The sequence below is a fragment of the Dermacentor variabilis genome, chromosome 5 (genome assembly GCF_050947875.1).
Source record: "Dermacentor variabilis isolate Ectoservices chromosome 5, ASM5094787v1, whole genome shotgun sequence".
NCBI lineage: Eukaryota > Metazoa > Arthropoda > Arachnida > Ixodida > Ixodidae > Dermacentor > Dermacentor variabilis.
Window position 1 is genome coordinate 75,426,552 of NC_134572.1, and position 16,850 is coordinate 75,443,401.

Genomic DNA, 16,850 nt, shown 5'->3' on the forward strand with positions numbered 1-16,850 from the left:
GCAGAAAGGATGTTCCACATCTGCTGCCAAGGTTTGTGAGCAGTAGTGCTGGCTCACACTCACGGGGTTAGTTCTTGTAGCAAAACATAAATAACCGAGAAAGTGGATGGGAGAACGGCACCGCAGTAGCTCAATTGGTAAGAGCATCACACGCATAATGCGAAGATATGGGTTCATATCCCTCCTGTGGCCGGTTGTCTTTTCATCTACTTTCATTTCCAATAATTTATCATTTCTTTAATTCAATTAGTAAGTACAAGTAATTTCCCCCATGTTGTCCTTGGTGTTTTTGTTTGTTGGCTTCTTATGCTCTGCTGTAATTGTTACTTGGCCTGGCAATACTGACCAGAAGTTCTCTTATATGTTGAACTATCCTAACACTTAAAACAAGTAACAAAATGCAGCAGCAAGGCACCTTCAGAGCACAATATAGTGACTTCCTGATTCCCACAGCACTTCACCTTAGATATGGCGTGCCCATGGTGGTATGCACATTCCAGGCAAGCAGTGCCATCATGAATAGGGGTGTCATTATATGGATGGAGCAGGCTGTGATCTTTAATTGTGGTTTCAAGGATAGCATGCTAATGAATTCTATGCTGCATACAGAAGATTGGATAACTATGTGAGGTATTATAAATTCATTTTTTTGAAGTTCCATGGACCAAAAAGAAGAAACGAATGATGTGTCTTCCCTCTTGTCCTTGTTTTGGTTTGCACAGCTTCAGAAAACGGTAAACATTTGAATTTTAAGCAATTACAGTGCTTGAAACTTGTCGAGTAATAAGTATTGTTGCATCCTCAAGCACATGCAAAAAAAAAAGCAATGTTCAGCTAACTCTAATGCACATGCCCTATGTACCTCTGTACTGCAGTACACAAGGACTATGGCACTATGTCCTATAGTACCATTTGCAACATTTTCTTTTGTTATCTTTTTTAAAGGCACACATCTCATATTCAGACATGTGAACAACACTTCATAAACATCTACTAACACTAAATTATTGTTTCTACTCCAATGGCTTTAAATATTCCCTTTTTCCACTTGCAATAAGGGAATGGAATAATTTGCCTTGATCTTTAGATAAATGTCTGTGAACTTTCATCTTCAAATCCTTCGCCACCTTTGTAAACACAATGCATTTGTTTTTTTAGTGTGATATTTAGTCTTTATACTTTATTGTATACTGTATAACATCTGTTGTGATATAAAACATGCACTGCTACCATGTATCCGTTAAAGAAATATTTGTTTTTTCACTTGTACAATATCAGCTTATCAACTAAGGTGCGTTAAAACAGTATTAGATTTGTCGGCCATAGTATATTACGAGATACATTCTTAAAGTAAGTTTCGTAATATATTTTCAGACAGAAACTTTATTGTCCTTCCCCCCCAAAGAAAGAAACACCATGGCGTCATGAACTATACACCTTGCACTATTTTTCCATATAGTCACCACTGACAGTGAGACATTTGTCGTAGCATGCAATGAGTTTGAAGAAACCACTCTAGTAAAACTCGGTGTCCTGCGATGCAAGGCATTGTCACACAGCTTGCTCCACCTCAGCATTGTTTTGGAAGGAATGTCCTGAGAGTGCGGCTCTCAATGCAGGCAACATGTGCCCATTCATACTGGTTAGCAGCACACCAGTTGTCAACCATGTTTTCAGCACACGTCTGTCTGCCGTCGTGATTTGTACTTGAATAACCTCGGGCACACTGGTCGGCTGCTACCCTCTCTTCTTCGGCACTCTGCGCATGCGTCATTCCTCCTCCGTTGACGTTCCTTCCATTGCTGAACCAGCAATAGGCGTGGATCCTTATGGCGATTGTTTGTTCCACCTAATGTACCATCTTCTCTTTAAAAAGAAATGACGAAGCTTACTTTCGGAACATCCCTCATATTATGGACTCATAAGTTTGTCGACTAGTACTGCTTTTCTACTCACTTGTACTAATACTACTCCCCATTGTACTGTCTTTTATTAGTTGTATCATGTTCAATATTTCTTGTGCCCTTCCTGCAGAAATCTCATATGGTATTGGCAGCTTGTTTAAATAATGAATAAAAAATTATTATTTTTACGTACAGGTGTGTTTTGTATTTCAGTTATGTAACCATTAATTCTGAAGGCGCACTTTTTTACAAGTCATAGTGAACCTGCTAAATACCTCTTTGTGCTCTTTTCACGCCATGCTGCCATACATATTGCCACATATTGTGTACTCACTGAACTGTATGGAAGCCAAAGCTTTCTCACACCTCTCTAGCATATTCTTTTCTATCCTATCTCCTCAGCTAAAGTAAAACAAGCTCATGTCACTTACCTGATGATAATATTTTGTCAGCAAAAGGCAGATGCGCATTTCGTACTAGTAGTGTGTTCTCTATTCCTACCTTTATTTTCATGTAATGAACCTCTAATGACGGTGATAATGGTCATGCCCTTTGTAACGGGTCACCTTAATTTTTCTGTCTGCTCAAACTAGTCTGACCACAAAAATAATAATAGAAAAAGAAAGGAAGCAAAATGAAAAGAACTTGCCGTTATTCAAGCACACTTTTTATTGGATTGTGGATGCTCAGGCAGCTGTAATGCATATTCACTGCTTATTGTGCATATAGCCTAGGGCCTAGGGATGTAGTGGTCACTTTCCGCCTTGTCATGGCTTTGAGGCCATTAAATGTGGTTGAGCTGGACATTGCCGAAATACCTGTACTGGTAAAGTGAAACACATTATTTTTCCTCGATACCTACAGGGCGATGAGTGGTGCTCTGATGCCAAGCACTCCACGAGCTGGGCTGAAACTTCGGCATGCCGTAAGGGCTTCTCATCTGTGGTGGAGCCGCTACACTCACTCTCTTCTTACAATGCCTTGTTGGGGTGCCACCAGAGGACTCCACTCAATCAAGTGGGTCGTAGATGCAGAACAATATCTCACAACTTGATTTCACTGCAGAAAGTAACTAATACAAGGTTACTTTTTGTTTGTTTGTTTGTTTGTTCACTTGCTTGTTTGTTTTGTTTGCTTGCTTACTTGTGTGTATGTTTGTTTGTCTGGCCATCCAGCCAGATCTTTACCTATTATTTAACCTTCAGGATCAAAGGCATTGAATAAGACGAGTGGTTTACAGGATTACGAATAACAAAAGGTGCAGTCAAAGATGAGAAAAAAAAGACAGATTTGAGCTCGAGTAAGTGCCAGAATATATGATGCTGGCTTAAAAAAACATCTATCAGAGCTGCTGTGTTTGTGGAAAAGTGGCTCCACTCAATTGGTTCATGGCGGGAAATATCGAGCACCATCCAATCATTGAAAAAGAAAAAAAAAAAGACATTTCGGCCCCACTATAGGAGCCTTGTTCACAATCTATACACGTGAAATACCGATTGTAAACAAGGCTCCTGTAGTGGGGCTGAAACATCTTTCTTTTTTTCCTTTTTGAACAATTGTTTGGCCCTCGATATTTCCCGCCATGAATTTCCCTGACCAGACAGGTTTCTGTCAAATCCTGGATTTCAATTGAATAACAATCAAAGGAAAAAGAAAAGAAAAGTGTATCACAGGGACACAATGCATGCTTTATGCCTTAAGTAAATTGAGTCTACAGCTTCTAAAATTCCCCCTGCATTCAAGCATTGTCCTATAACTACCAACTTTCGCAATATTATAGTAAATTGGTCGATTTCTAGAGCTTGTTTACGATTGTCAAATGAATGATTTCAAAAGATACAGACGCAGTCACTGACAAAGTTACGGGGCCTAATTTTTGGACCCCCTCGATTATTCATGATCTACCTGCAGCACTGTCACCTATACTTCAAGAGTCATTTCATGAATAGTATTTCCTTGTTTGCAGCATAGATTATTGTGACATTAGAGCAAGGTGCCTGTTCATGAAGTGCCTACACAACAAAGACTCTCTCTTTCTTGTACTAGTGTATTCCAATTTTTAAAGTTGGCAGGTCTGCCGTTAGCACTTTTCATTGAGCTCTCTTCACCACTGTGCTGTGGGGGTGATAGGTGCAGCAGCAAGGCGAAGTTGGTGGCGGCCCGTGGTGGCTGTCGGAGCCAAATACAGGGCTGCTACCACTTCCCGACAGTCACCACTACACTCCACCAGGTGCCAACAACAATTCTGGCGGTGGCGATCAATTCTACTCTCCTTGGAACCAGCCCAGTCCATGCCAGCGCCCGGGCCACATGACCACAGCTAATGGCATCACACAGGTGAGTGTAATATGTAATATGTAATACTTATGTAATACCCCGTTACGGAGTCTTTAAAGGGACACTAAAGTGAAAAATGATATCTTCTGCATCAGTAAATTACCGTTCTACAACACCAAAAACAGCACTCTTGCAGTGATAAGACGTTTGGTAAGCCAGAAAAAGTGCAAGAACGAAATATGGGTGGCGACGCCTACTTAAGTTCCCGCACCTGGGGGCTGTGACATCTTGGATTTTGATGGCATCTTCTAGGGCCTATCAATTATATATAGCGGTACAGATTGACTACAGTGTGTTCTAAAGGAACCAAATATTAAACATGGCATGTTTCGGGAACCTTTACTCAGCCAACAAAACCCAAATGCAAAAACATACTTTGGAATCTCTGACATCACGCTGACGTACCGGCGCTGTGGTTTCGGGGCGAAATTCAAATACTGATCGATACTTGGACCTTCATTTTCTCATCTAATAATCAAACTATTTTCTTGAGATGACTGCCTGCTAGGTTCTCAAAGAATGCTTTATTAGTCTAAACTGATTTATTGTTTCGTTTTAGTGTCCCTTTAAGGAATAAAAATGAAATGAAATGAGAGTATTTCATGCCCTGACAGGAGTACTGCCACATATTCACTAAGTTGAAGGAACTTTACCCACAAGCTTCTTACGCATAAAATGATAACACTTAGCAAGTCTGAAGGCAGAGAAACACTTATAAAGTATTTTCATTGCATACTCGAATTGATCTCGAAATGGTTGACATGGCATCATCGATATTGCTGTGACATCACGGCAAGGAGCAAAATTTGCTGATGTTGTGTTGTAACGAGACTAGGTATAATGACACTACTCATTAAAAAAATATGCATAATTTGCCTGCTCTGTATATCGCTGTCATGAACCGCTATGAGGCAAGCATATCACTGGCATAAATCACACAGCCATTGCCTGCATTGCATATTAAGTAGTAGCACGCTTATCTAAATGTACTGTGTGTTCATATGGGACACATTTGACAGTACTGCAATTATTGCATGCAAGCGAGCATGTGACATGCTTTTTTTCAAATTTCGCTAGCTTTTTTTACGACTACAAAAAAATAATTGCATAACAAGTAGGAATTTAGAAGTTGCTGGATTGGATCTTTCCTAGAAAACACTCAGCAACTTTATCATTGAAGTTGTTTTTCCTAATGTTAAAGGGACACTAAAGGCAAATATTAAGTCGATGTGGACTGTTTAAATTCCATTTCAGAAACCTCGCAACGCTTGTTTTGTGCCAAGAAAGGACTTAATTTACTAGAAAATTGCATCTGAAGGGTCAGAACATCTTTCTCCAAATTCAAATGTCCCGCCACCCAACCAGGGGAGTGGTGACGTTGCATATGCCATCATACCCTACCTATCATACCCTTTGCTGCCGTCGGTGAGTAGAACGGCGCCCGACAGATGGCGGCACCGAGCCAAGACAGAGTGGTGGATTCGCCGCTGCAGCTGCTTTTTGGTCAAGGGGAATAGACCGTTTGGACATCCTGCGACGTAACATGGAAGTTGAATTCTCTGCTACTTGCAGTTTGTGTGAGCCTTGCGAGCCAGCAAAACCAGCGCAGCACTACGCGATAACGAAACTGCTGAAACACGGAAGCGTGGGCGGCGCAGAGTTGAGCGCAAACAAAGCCTTTTGGCCGCCCGCATCGTTCACAAGGGTGATTTCAATTAGTTCTTTTCTCAAGAAATAAAATAGAACTGGACAAGTAATATTTTATTTCGCCTTATAATGCAGTACAAGGATGTTTTTTGCAACGAGTGGTTCACTGCTACCGATAGAATTTAAATGAGGAGTGGCTTCGTCATCGGGCAAGTACTTGAATGTCCCGGGGGAGTCTCTAATCATGTCCTGCATTTACCTTAGTTTCTTGATTATGAAGGTTTTGTTAACGATAATATTGACACCTTAAAGATTCTCAGCTGCTAATCTGCCACTTTAGCTTGACTTAATATTTGCCTTTAGTGTCCATTTAATACTTGTGAAGTTGGTGAACTAATCTTGACTGATTATGCAATTAAGCGGAATAGAAAAGTTAGTCTGACTTGGCCCACAACATGCATTTGGTGGGATTTTCCTAGAATGTGTCAGCATTTGAATAAACCTTGACTAAAATTGGTTAACTGGGATGAGGGCGACATAGAATGACGAAAACCTAGATGCAGATTCAGTGCACACAATGACAAGTAACTAAGGTGTTGCTCGCTGCTCCAAGTACATAGTGCAACTCTAAAGCAGTGCCATGTAAACTTAATGCAGATATTAGAAGTAGCCTTTGAGACCATATACCACTTGCAGATACCTAATTATACGTTCCCTGTGTACGATGGCTTAATTGTTGTCTACATGGGTATGTACTGCTGCTTAGCTTATTTTAGTGGGATCCTTATGTATCCTATGTGTTCACTTTTGCTTGTTTGCTTTGTTGCAATGCCTTTCTCATTTGTTTTCTTCTATATGCATTGTATCATTGCTCACACTTGACATTCTTGCCTTCCTGCTTGGGCCAGTAATGCTCTAGTATTCAAAAAACAAATACTAATATTTCAGCCTAGTAGTTATTTGCAAAACGTTCACCCTGGTTTCGACTGCTCTCGGCCAGAGAATGGCTGGCTCTTCACAGCCGAATCTTGCTATAGCTAAGTTGCATGGGACACAAAAATACCTTTGTTGTGTAGTATCTGATATTTGGTATAAGTACATATTTGTTACACACGGACATCAGTGAAGTTGTTTTTATTATTTAGTGCTTCATTGTGTCATTGTGTTCATGATTCATTATATCGAAGTTCATTACCTCGAGGTTTGACTTACGGGCATTTTGGCCATTTTCTGTGATGTCACAGTTTGGGCGACAGCTGTCGGTGGGCGACGGCATGTCGTGCGTGGGAAGGCCTCCCTCGGAAGGGGTTGTGGCGCTCGACGACATGGTGGCACGCCTGGTGGATGATGACCAGGTAATGCCTCAGCATCAGCAACAGATGGCACGGGGCCTGCTCACCACAAGGCATAGCAGTGGTGCTGGTGGAGGAGGACAGTATGGAGCCTCCACCGGACACGGGTTCTCCTTGGCCGGCCTTGGCACTGGCAGCCTGTGAGTTGAATAAGCGATTGGTTAATGGATTGGTTTAGTTCAAAGAGGCACTAAAGAGAAAAATAATTTGACCTGTATTAGTATACTTACACTTGGAGCTTTCTATAATTATTGTTTGAAGATGCTTGCTAACCCGGAGAGGATGCAAAATGAAGCACGCTCTTGAAGTTCCCGCGCCAACTCACTCACGACATCATAGATTTTGACGGCGCCGGCTTTGGGCCTAGTTTATTGTCCATCTATAAAAGAGGGCTAAATTGTATCCAAAAAAGCCAGCAACTGAACTTGGCAAGTTTCAATAACTTTTCCTGAGCCAAATTGGCCACGATACGAGAAAATACCTTGAAATTCATGATGTCATCCTGGTGTACTGAAACTTGGATTCCAGTGTGAAATTCAGACACTCGCGTACCTTGCTTTGGTTGCAGATGTAGCAACCCCAGGGAATCAGAATTATTCTTGAACCCTCCATTACAGCATATCTCATAGCTGACCCGGCAGTTTCAGTATGTCAAAGCCCCTAATTTTTAGTCCTTTTATCTAGCCAAAATGCAGTTAAACCTCGATATAACGAACTTTGTAAAGTCGACAATTAGCTTTGTCATATTGAAATTTTTCTGTATATTAAAATTCCACCTTTCATGCAAATAAGTACAGTTGCCGATAGATTTTTCCCGCACAGTTACCAGGCAATTGGTAGAAGCAAACTTGAATGAGAAAAAATTTAGATTGTTCGATTTGAAAGTTGGTGGTGAAAGGGGTACGGTTACGTGCTATGTCAACAATACCTTCAAATCAGCGGTATGAAGTAAAGCCAGTCATGCCTTCACGTCCACTAAATGCACGGGAAAACAGCGCGTGTGATGTGATGCCATGTCGGCATGCACACAGGGCGGATTATCTGTAAAACAGGGCATGCGAGCTGCATGTGCGCTCAGCCACGCTTAAAAAGGAGACGCATGCCATCCTGCCCCCCATTCCCTCCCCCCAACCCCAGATCCCTCGCGCACACTTGCTCACGTTATGGTGAGCTTACTTCACTCCCACCCTTTACTCTTGCTTGCACAGGAAGAATGCGCTTGTGGGAGGCATCGCGAAGAGGTGGCCACCGTAGCCATGATTTATTTAGGCCAGCCAGCGATGGTGCAGCAGAATGTCGGGAGCGGCAGCCACCACGGCCGCTCCAGTTCAAGCGCACTACCGTGTTCTATTCTCGCACTACTTGCATGCGAGCCGTCTTCTTCTTTGCCAGCTCTGGAGGTGATAGTCGCGCCACTGCAGGGCCCCTCTCCTAGTGTGAAGCGCAGTTGAAATAAAGTCCAATGGTAAAGTCCAGGTAAAGCGTGCAGATGGTGTCGTCGTTGGTAATGTCAAGTTCACGTAATCCGAGAGAGATATATCAGGTAGTACTGGCAGTATGATGACCGGGTGTGATGGCAGTGATGACCGGGGTAGTTAGAGAAGTATGGGAGAGGCCTTTGCCCTGCATTGGGCGTAACCAGGCTGATGATGATGATGATGATGATGATGATGATGATGATGATGATGAGTGGCAGTGTAGGTTGCGAGCGAGGTGCAGCCACAGTGACACTGTAGTGCAAAATCGCGACCTGCTTCAGGTTCTCGTAGATGCCCGGGCCTGTAGAAGTCGGAGCTCCAAAAGTAGACCGTCTGGCAGCTTGGGACTTGCATGGAGATAGCTCAAGTGTTGGTCACTCGTGTTGTTGACAAGGAAGTTATTCTTGAGCTGAAGAAACCAGATGGCAGAGCTGCTCCTGCAAAACTTCGGTAGGCCATGCATTTATGGAAGGTGTGAGCACAGAACGTCGGAAGGCTGCCTTTGAGCTGGGGAGGAGGCTCACAGACCGAGTAGAGGTTTGATGCTTGGGCTGGCGTGTGCTGACGATAGGCACGGGTGGACACAGGCGATGTGGGATGGCAAGACGCGGAATAATGCGGTGGTTCAGGTGGTGAGAGCTGTTGTGACGGAGTGCCAGCCGGAGTAGACTGAGCACTCGAGGTGACATAGTGAGCAAAGACGGCTACCCACAAGTCCTCGTAGAAGTCAGGGCTGAGGGGTGGTATGGAGCCTGGGACGCAGCCGGAGCCTGGAACCTTGTTGAGAAGGAAGTGGCTGTCAACTGGATGAACCAGATGTGTGGCATGCCGATGTAAAATTCCCAGATACACTACAACCTCGGAACATCTGCTGGACCATGTGAGGCCACGTCACTCGTCTTAGTAGAGTTAATGTGCCGGTGCTAGCATGGCTGGGCTCGGTTGTCTGGGTCAACAATTTATGGGAGGAGGCGCGAAGAGGTAGCTGCCGTAGCCATGATTTATTTAAGCTGGCCAGCCATGGTGCAGCAAGATCTCGGGAGCAGCCGCGGTAGCTGCCGCTCAGGGCGAGCGGGCTACCATGTTCTATTCTCATGCACGCAAGCCGTCTTCTTTGCCGGCTCTGGAGGCAATAGTCGCGCTGCTACACACTCATCAAACCATTATCTTTCTTAGCTCACCCTTGCAAGCTTTCACTCCCACCCAAAACGTCAGTGCACAATAGATCTAATCGCATTTGTCCTTTATGTGGAACATGATGCTGCACCACTTCGGTGTGGTTGCTCTTGATCATGCGGCGCACGATTTGAGAAATTCCCGCACAAGCAGTTGCTTTCAAGACAGCCGTCACACAATCTCCGTCCGCTGAAGTTTCCATTTATTGCCTCCGTACTCCTCTGCAGTGACAATGACATTTTGTAATACAGTATGCTTTCCTTAATTCGACTCCAGTTAAATTGAATTTTCTGTTAATTCGACCCTGACCCTGACCCTGACATATAAATGCATAGGTGCCGTCCCCAGACGGCACCTATGCATTTCTACGGGCCCAAACTTTTATTTCAATCATAAAATTGACTTTGCCGGATAATTCTAACTGGACCTGTTGGCATGCACACGGCTGACCCATATGGTGACCCCATTAACGGCCCCTTTACTGGCAGCGTCTGTCTCAACAGAGCTTAGGGGACAGTGAATGGGTTCAACACAGGTGAAATCTGCCATCAAAAACGCCTATTTTTGGCCTGCCCTAGGAAGAGTTTCAAGAATGGTAGTTCACTATTTCTTATTGTGATATCTACCCATTTATAACGCATGCCTTTTTTTTAATTTAAAGAAAACTGAACCAAGAACCGCGTTCGCGGCATTTGTATGCTTTTCCGCATAACCTGTTTATTGCGGCAAAGCTGACTTTAGGAAACTGGCCGCTATTGTGCAACACTAAACTCTTGCATTATTTTTTTTTGTTACATTTCTGTTGATAGATTATGACCTCATTTAGGAGGTTTAATGCTAGCTGCACGTTAATTTTCTACTCTGAACACATAGCAGGCACGTGTGTCATTTGGGGGCGTGTTAAAATCAGGCAAATGCTGCCAAATTAATCAGCGGTATGCTTTGGTGTTTTTTTTTTGCATCTTGTTTAATTCAGCCTGTCAAATAATGTGATCAATTTAGTTGGTTCCGTCAGGGCCAAATCAACAGAAGTCGACTGTATTAAAATTGTGTATAAGTACACTTCGTTATATGGAGGTTCTAAATACATGGTGTTCTATGGACAAGAAGTTATAAAAAGTTGAATGCCTTGTTACATTGAGAATTTTGTTGTATTGAAGTTTGTTATCTCGAGGTTTAACTGTGGAATGCGCTGTGCCAATTCAATCACACGCTTTTTCTTTTACTGCGTTCACTCTCCCTGTGAGGTCAGCGCACGCATCACACAAGTTGTCTTTGGATCCAAGGAAAAACAGAAACTGATCCACTTAATTTATGTTATCCTGCAAGCGCACAGAAAACACAAGGACAGCACAAAAGATGCAGGCTGTCCTCGTGTCATTTGTGCACCAGCAGTCTAATGTAGCATACCAGCAAGCTGAAACGTGCATTTGTTTCAAGTCACTATCATTCATTCCATTGGCCCTTGCAGCTCCTGCAGCAGAGAAGGTGGCAACAGTGCAAGCAACCCAGACTTCAGCTCTCTAGCCTTGGCTTGTGCCTCGGAAGCCTTTGCCCAGGATGCCCTGGGCTATCTCAGCAGCCTCGGATCAGGAGGTCACCACTCCAATGCCAACATTAGCAATACGAGCCAGCATCAGGTGCGCCTTCCAAACTTCAATTTACAGAAACACTAACGAGAAAAACAAGATGAGTTTTACTAGTAAATTACCCTTCTTACTCTTACCGTGCGAAGAGGCTAGGTTATTGATAAAAGATGCGAAAAAGAAAGACGAGCGATGACAGCAGTGATAAGCGAGAGTTCTCGTGCCAGCTCGCCGAGATGTAATAGACTTTCATAGCATCTGCTCAGGCCTAGGTAATTTTTTTTATTGGTAAAAAAGAAATGGACTGTGTTGTTTTCTAATGAATCCAATGACTGAACTTAGCAAGTTCTAAACGCTTACTATGCCACAGCACCTGAAATATTAAAAAATATAATTTTTTCCAGAATATTTCCAGAAGCATAAGCTTCTGGAAATATTCATTTAAATGTTATGCTATTTGATATTCGCTTCAGCTCGAATTTCAGTATTTGAAACAAATGAATATATATTTTACCGCATATACCATATTTACTCGCATAATGTTCACACTTTTCTGTAAAAAAAATTGACGCAAATTCAGGGGTGTGATCATTACATCGGGGAAATCTTATGCGAAAAGAAAAAAAACTTCTTTTTCCATCCTGCATTTGCTGCAGGATGACAACAGGTCAACAAACAGGTGGCTGCCGCTGTAACAGTGCAGGACACCAAAACTAAAATGGTGGCCGACTGAGCAATCCGAATGCACCGAATGCAATTTTAACGCGATAGCGTTAAGGAGCTCGTGTCGCAGAAAAGCCGGTGTCGTCGGCGTCGGTGTCGGCGGCGTTGGCCGTGAGCGATAAATCACGGCAGGCACTTCATAAATAAAAAGCAACTTCCAAGATGGGCTGGGTGGGAATCGAACCAGGGTCTCCGGAGTGTGAGACGGAGACGTTACCATTGAGCCACGAGTTCGATGCTTCAAAGCGGTACAAAAGCGCCTCTAGTGAACGCGGTGTTACCTTAGGAACGAGCTGAGGCTCAGGCGTGCGTCGCTTGCTCAGGCGCACATTTCGTTGTCGCGCCGAACGCTGCGTTGCTCGACGCTCACCGCGTCCGATACGGGGCGCGTAGTCGCTGCGCCGTAGCCCATTGTCTTACACCCTTGGCGGGTCGACGGGAACGCTGTCGCGTTCCACTCTTGAAGGCGAAGCTTAAGCGTCCTCCAATTTTTTTTTCTTCTCATGAGTACATTACGTGCATTGAAACAGTTTCTTCCATATCAGTAATGAATAATATAGTTCATATCGGCAAGTTTGCTACAATAACATAGCCACAATAACATAGCTACAATAACGTAGAGGGGACAGAAACAGAGATGGGCGCGCTTAGCTGCCAGGGACGTAGAAACACATAACTGCGAAAACTGCGGCATTTGTCGTCACTACTATCCTAATACAGCACGCTTCCGCTAAGGGTGGGCGAATATCTTAGCTATGTTACAAGTGTCAGCTTATGAATAGGGTACACTTCTAAAGTATCAATGTAAATGTGGCTACGTACTATTGTTGCTGCTTGCGATTTGTTGTGTGCCCATGAGTGCAGACCAGAGGAATCAAAAGGTGCCTTTTTTTTGTTGTTGTTAACCACAACCATAATAAAGTCTACAAATAATAAAGCGAAGGCAAGTTTGGTAGTAGCTTTCTTTTTTTTTTTTTCATGGAAGTGCAGAAAGTGATGAAAGGAATGAAATGGGGCATCTGCTTAAGAATGTTTGGTGCGTGCAGATAGCTTGGGATGTCTTGAAAAGTCTTGAGCATTCGACAGATGGTAAGCGCGACCATCATTAGCTAGACTTGGCACATGACACATCGCTGCGGTAAGTTCGGGGTGTGATCATCACACAGGAAAGAAAAAAAATAGAATTTTGACGACAAAATTCAGGGGTGCGATCATTACACGAGTGCGATCATTATGCAAGTAAATACAGTAAGCTGCACCCCCAATTACAACACTCCGGATAGAAAACTAAAATATCCGCGCATATAATCTGCAGGAATAACTGCATGCAATGCCTAAATATCTGTAAAAATTTTAATTTTGCGGATGCATCAAGCGTCGGCATCTTATCTTTGGCAAGCAGCTCTTGCTTCTCATCTCTTTGGCGACACTGATGGTGGAGAACTTACTCCTAAAGGTGGTTTCAAGGCAGTGGGGGTTGCTCCACAGGAATTCCCATATAACCCACATCTTGATTTTACGGTTGAATATTTATAATTTTAAGTGCATGCTACATGCACAAAACTATGGTAAATTATAGAACATGTATAATCCACAGCTTTGGTTTTCATGAACAGGTTACATCTCAAAGCCAAGACAAGGCAAAGACAAATTCGTTTACTGTAACCTACTGATTTATGCTTGATTATTCAAACTTATTATTTGCAGCAACTGTATGGCTGCCAGAGAGCTGTACAGCTGCTGTGAATAGATTTGTGTCAACGCAGCATTAAATCATAACAATTGTGGCCGACAACCGACAAAACAGCGCTGTTTAGGTCTAACAGCCAAAGCAGGCGCAACAGCGGATGGCAAACCGTCACGGGTAGTTAGCCATGCATCAGCGATAGGGCCCCAGATGACGCTTGCAGGCTAGACGGAGGACTGTAAAAGCTGCAAGCATACCTACCAAATTCGCCTGTGGGCTTACGGAACAGAAAGGGTTAAGCTCGCGTGTAGACTGAAAGCGTCTAGCTGAACTAGTGCAACGCAACATAAACTGCTGACGTAGTGCAGTCAAGACAACACTTCACAGCATCGCGACAATGCATGACGAGCGAACACGAAGTGCTCTCACGGCCTCAACCACCACAAAATTTTAAAGTAGACTGAAGCACAACAGTGAGCAGGAGTCTGTAAAGAAATTTTCTGTGCTGCTGGAGTTGTAAGAAATCTTGAACTAGCATTTTTGCATGCAACTATTTGGTTAGGGCACTTCGAAAATAAATTGACTCCAGAGATGAATCTGTTTCCATTTTTGCGAGTAAAGAACTAACTTTTTTTAGATTTGTCAACATCTAGCTCCTTCGTCAAGGTACTATGCGAATCCCACAACTATTCCCACTATTTGCTTCAAAATTATTCGGCACTAATTACCATTCTCTTCAACTTTACTTCGAACCAAAAGATTTATATTCACACAAGGCTAAAAAAATTATACGTTGAAATCTGTGATGTTGTACTGACGTACCAATGCTCAATCTCCACTGCAAAATTTAGATAATGAAAGTTGCGCTATCATTTCGTGTTTGAGTAATGAACCTCCTGCCATGATATTTACGAAAATAGGCATTCAATCGAATACTGAATCAGTGTAGAACTGATTTAGTGCTCTTCATTAGCGCACCTTGGATGATCATGTCATGATGCGCTCACAGCAGGCTTCCCTACTGAACACCGAGGAGTGCCAGCCTCTGCAAAGCAACGATTCTCTGGGGCCTGCTTGGGCAACAGCCACGCCTGGTGTGAAGTTGCCACTGCCTCCACTCAACCACCAAGGCATGCACAGCTCAGAGCTCGAGCCACCTTGTGGTGGAAGCTATAGCCACGCGCAGTCATTGCAGCAGGTGAGGTGGAATTTCATTAACAATGCTTTTTGGAACGGAAACTCGTGTGTAGAACAAGTGTTGCAGTAATTTATTTGGGACACTGTGATGACTTTCAGTATTCTTTTCTGGGTTTTATATTGTTTGGACCTTCATTTAATGCAGAAAGGAACGACAAGTTAGAAATATTGTGTAAGTGCTTTTCTAAAATGTGTCTTCCCCAATAGCATCTTACATGAGGCCCTCGCCTTGAGGTACAAAATGAAAGAAAAAATCAGTAAAAAAACACAAAGGACAAGAGGAGAGGTTCACGCCACAATGACTGTCGTTGTGGTCAGTCGCTGTGGTGTGAACCTCTCCTCTTGTCCTTTGTGTATTTTGACTGGCTTTTTCTTTCAGCTACATACCAACTGGCCCGGATTTCAACCCTTCTGTAAAAAATGAACTGCAGAACTTGCTATTTCCCTTCACCATGCTGCTTCATGATGTACAGCAACTAGGACAAAAAAAGTTAAATGATACTGGCAACTGTTGACTTTCTATGATGTCTCGCTACTAAGAGTTACAAAGGTCTCAAAAATTGTTTACACTGTAGAGTTTCGTTAATTTGGCTCTGGTTAATTCGATTTATTGGTTCATTCAGTCGCAACCAGAGATTCTGGCTGGAATCCATGCATTTCTATGGGCCTGAACTTCTTAGTCAGTCCAATTTTAAATTGGCTTTTGCTGAATAATTCAAGTTTGACGAATCAGCATGCACATGCCTAACCCTGATGGTGACCTCAATATCAACCCCTTTACTGGTAGCGTCTGTCTCGGCGGAGCTTTGGGGATAGTGAATGCAATTAACAATATAGGTCATCTCCTATTGAAAATGTTTATTTTTGGCCTGACCTAGGAAGGTTTGCGAGCAATAACAGTAGCTCACAATGTTTCCATATGGTATTTACCCAATTCTAAATTGCGCCCTTCTTTTTTATCAAGAAAATTATGCTGAAAACAGTGCTCACAGTGTTTGTATGTTTTGCTGCACAACACAGCCACAGTGTGACGAACCTAATTTTTGAAAATCGTTCGTCTCTGTACAACGCATATTAGACCCTTGCCCATCCTTGTTACTGAAAAATTGGGTGCGTGTTACATTTATACATTGTCTTGGAGATTTAATATTATCTTTACATTAGTTTTCTGACTTGGACACATATAAAATAGGCATGCATTTGATTTAGGGGTGTGTTAGAATCTGGCAAATGCTGTCAAAGGAATCAGCTGTGTGTTTTGATGGTTTTTCTGTATCTTGTTTAATTTCACCTTCCAGATAAATAGATTGATTTCATCAGTCTCGTCAGGGTCGAATCAATGCAGGTCGACTCTATAAGGCCTCTCTTGCTGTGATGGGATGGCTATGCCAGGCTTTTTAAAGAGCCCTTGAACCACTTATCGAAGTCGAGAAATGCATTTGAAGTTAAAATAGACTATTTCAGAAATACTTCCCCCCAAAAAGTACTTTAATGCTTTCAGCAGAAGTGGACTTATTGGCAATCAAACATACTTTACACAGTGCTTCCATGCCTTCTGCATTGATTTGCACTGCGAAAACAATGGCGGAGTGGGGCTTGCCCACAGCGCTACGCCTACTGAACCATGGCATGCAGTTCAAGTTTGATTTTGTATGTCCATGTAGATGCCACTGCTTCTGATTTTTATATTTACCACACGCCAAACGCAGTTGTCCTCATTGAGACACAGTGTGCTCATCCAGCAAACTCATTGCGGCACCCCG

At 43.0% G+C, this 16,850-nt stretch overlaps 1 protein-coding gene across 1 annotated transcript in view; it reads left to right on the forward strand.

Annotated features, from left to right (window-relative positions):
• The window catches only part of LOC142582816 (uncharacterized), a 45,549-nt gene that overhangs the window by 2,600 nt on the left and 26,099 nt on the right, over window positions 1-16,850 (forward strand). Inside the window, exons 2-6 of the mRNA XM_075692874.1 lie at window positions 2,769-2,921; window positions 4,035-4,241; window positions 7,133-7,380; window positions 11,366-11,534; window positions 14,900-15,088. Coding sequence (XP_075548989.1) covers window positions 2,769-2,921; window positions 4,035-4,241; window positions 7,133-7,380; window positions 11,366-11,534; window positions 14,900-15,088 — 966 coding nt within the window. The remainder of the gene's footprint in view (window positions 1-2,768; window positions 2,922-4,034; window positions 4,242-7,132; window positions 7,381-11,365; window positions 11,535-14,899; window positions 15,089-16,850) is intronic.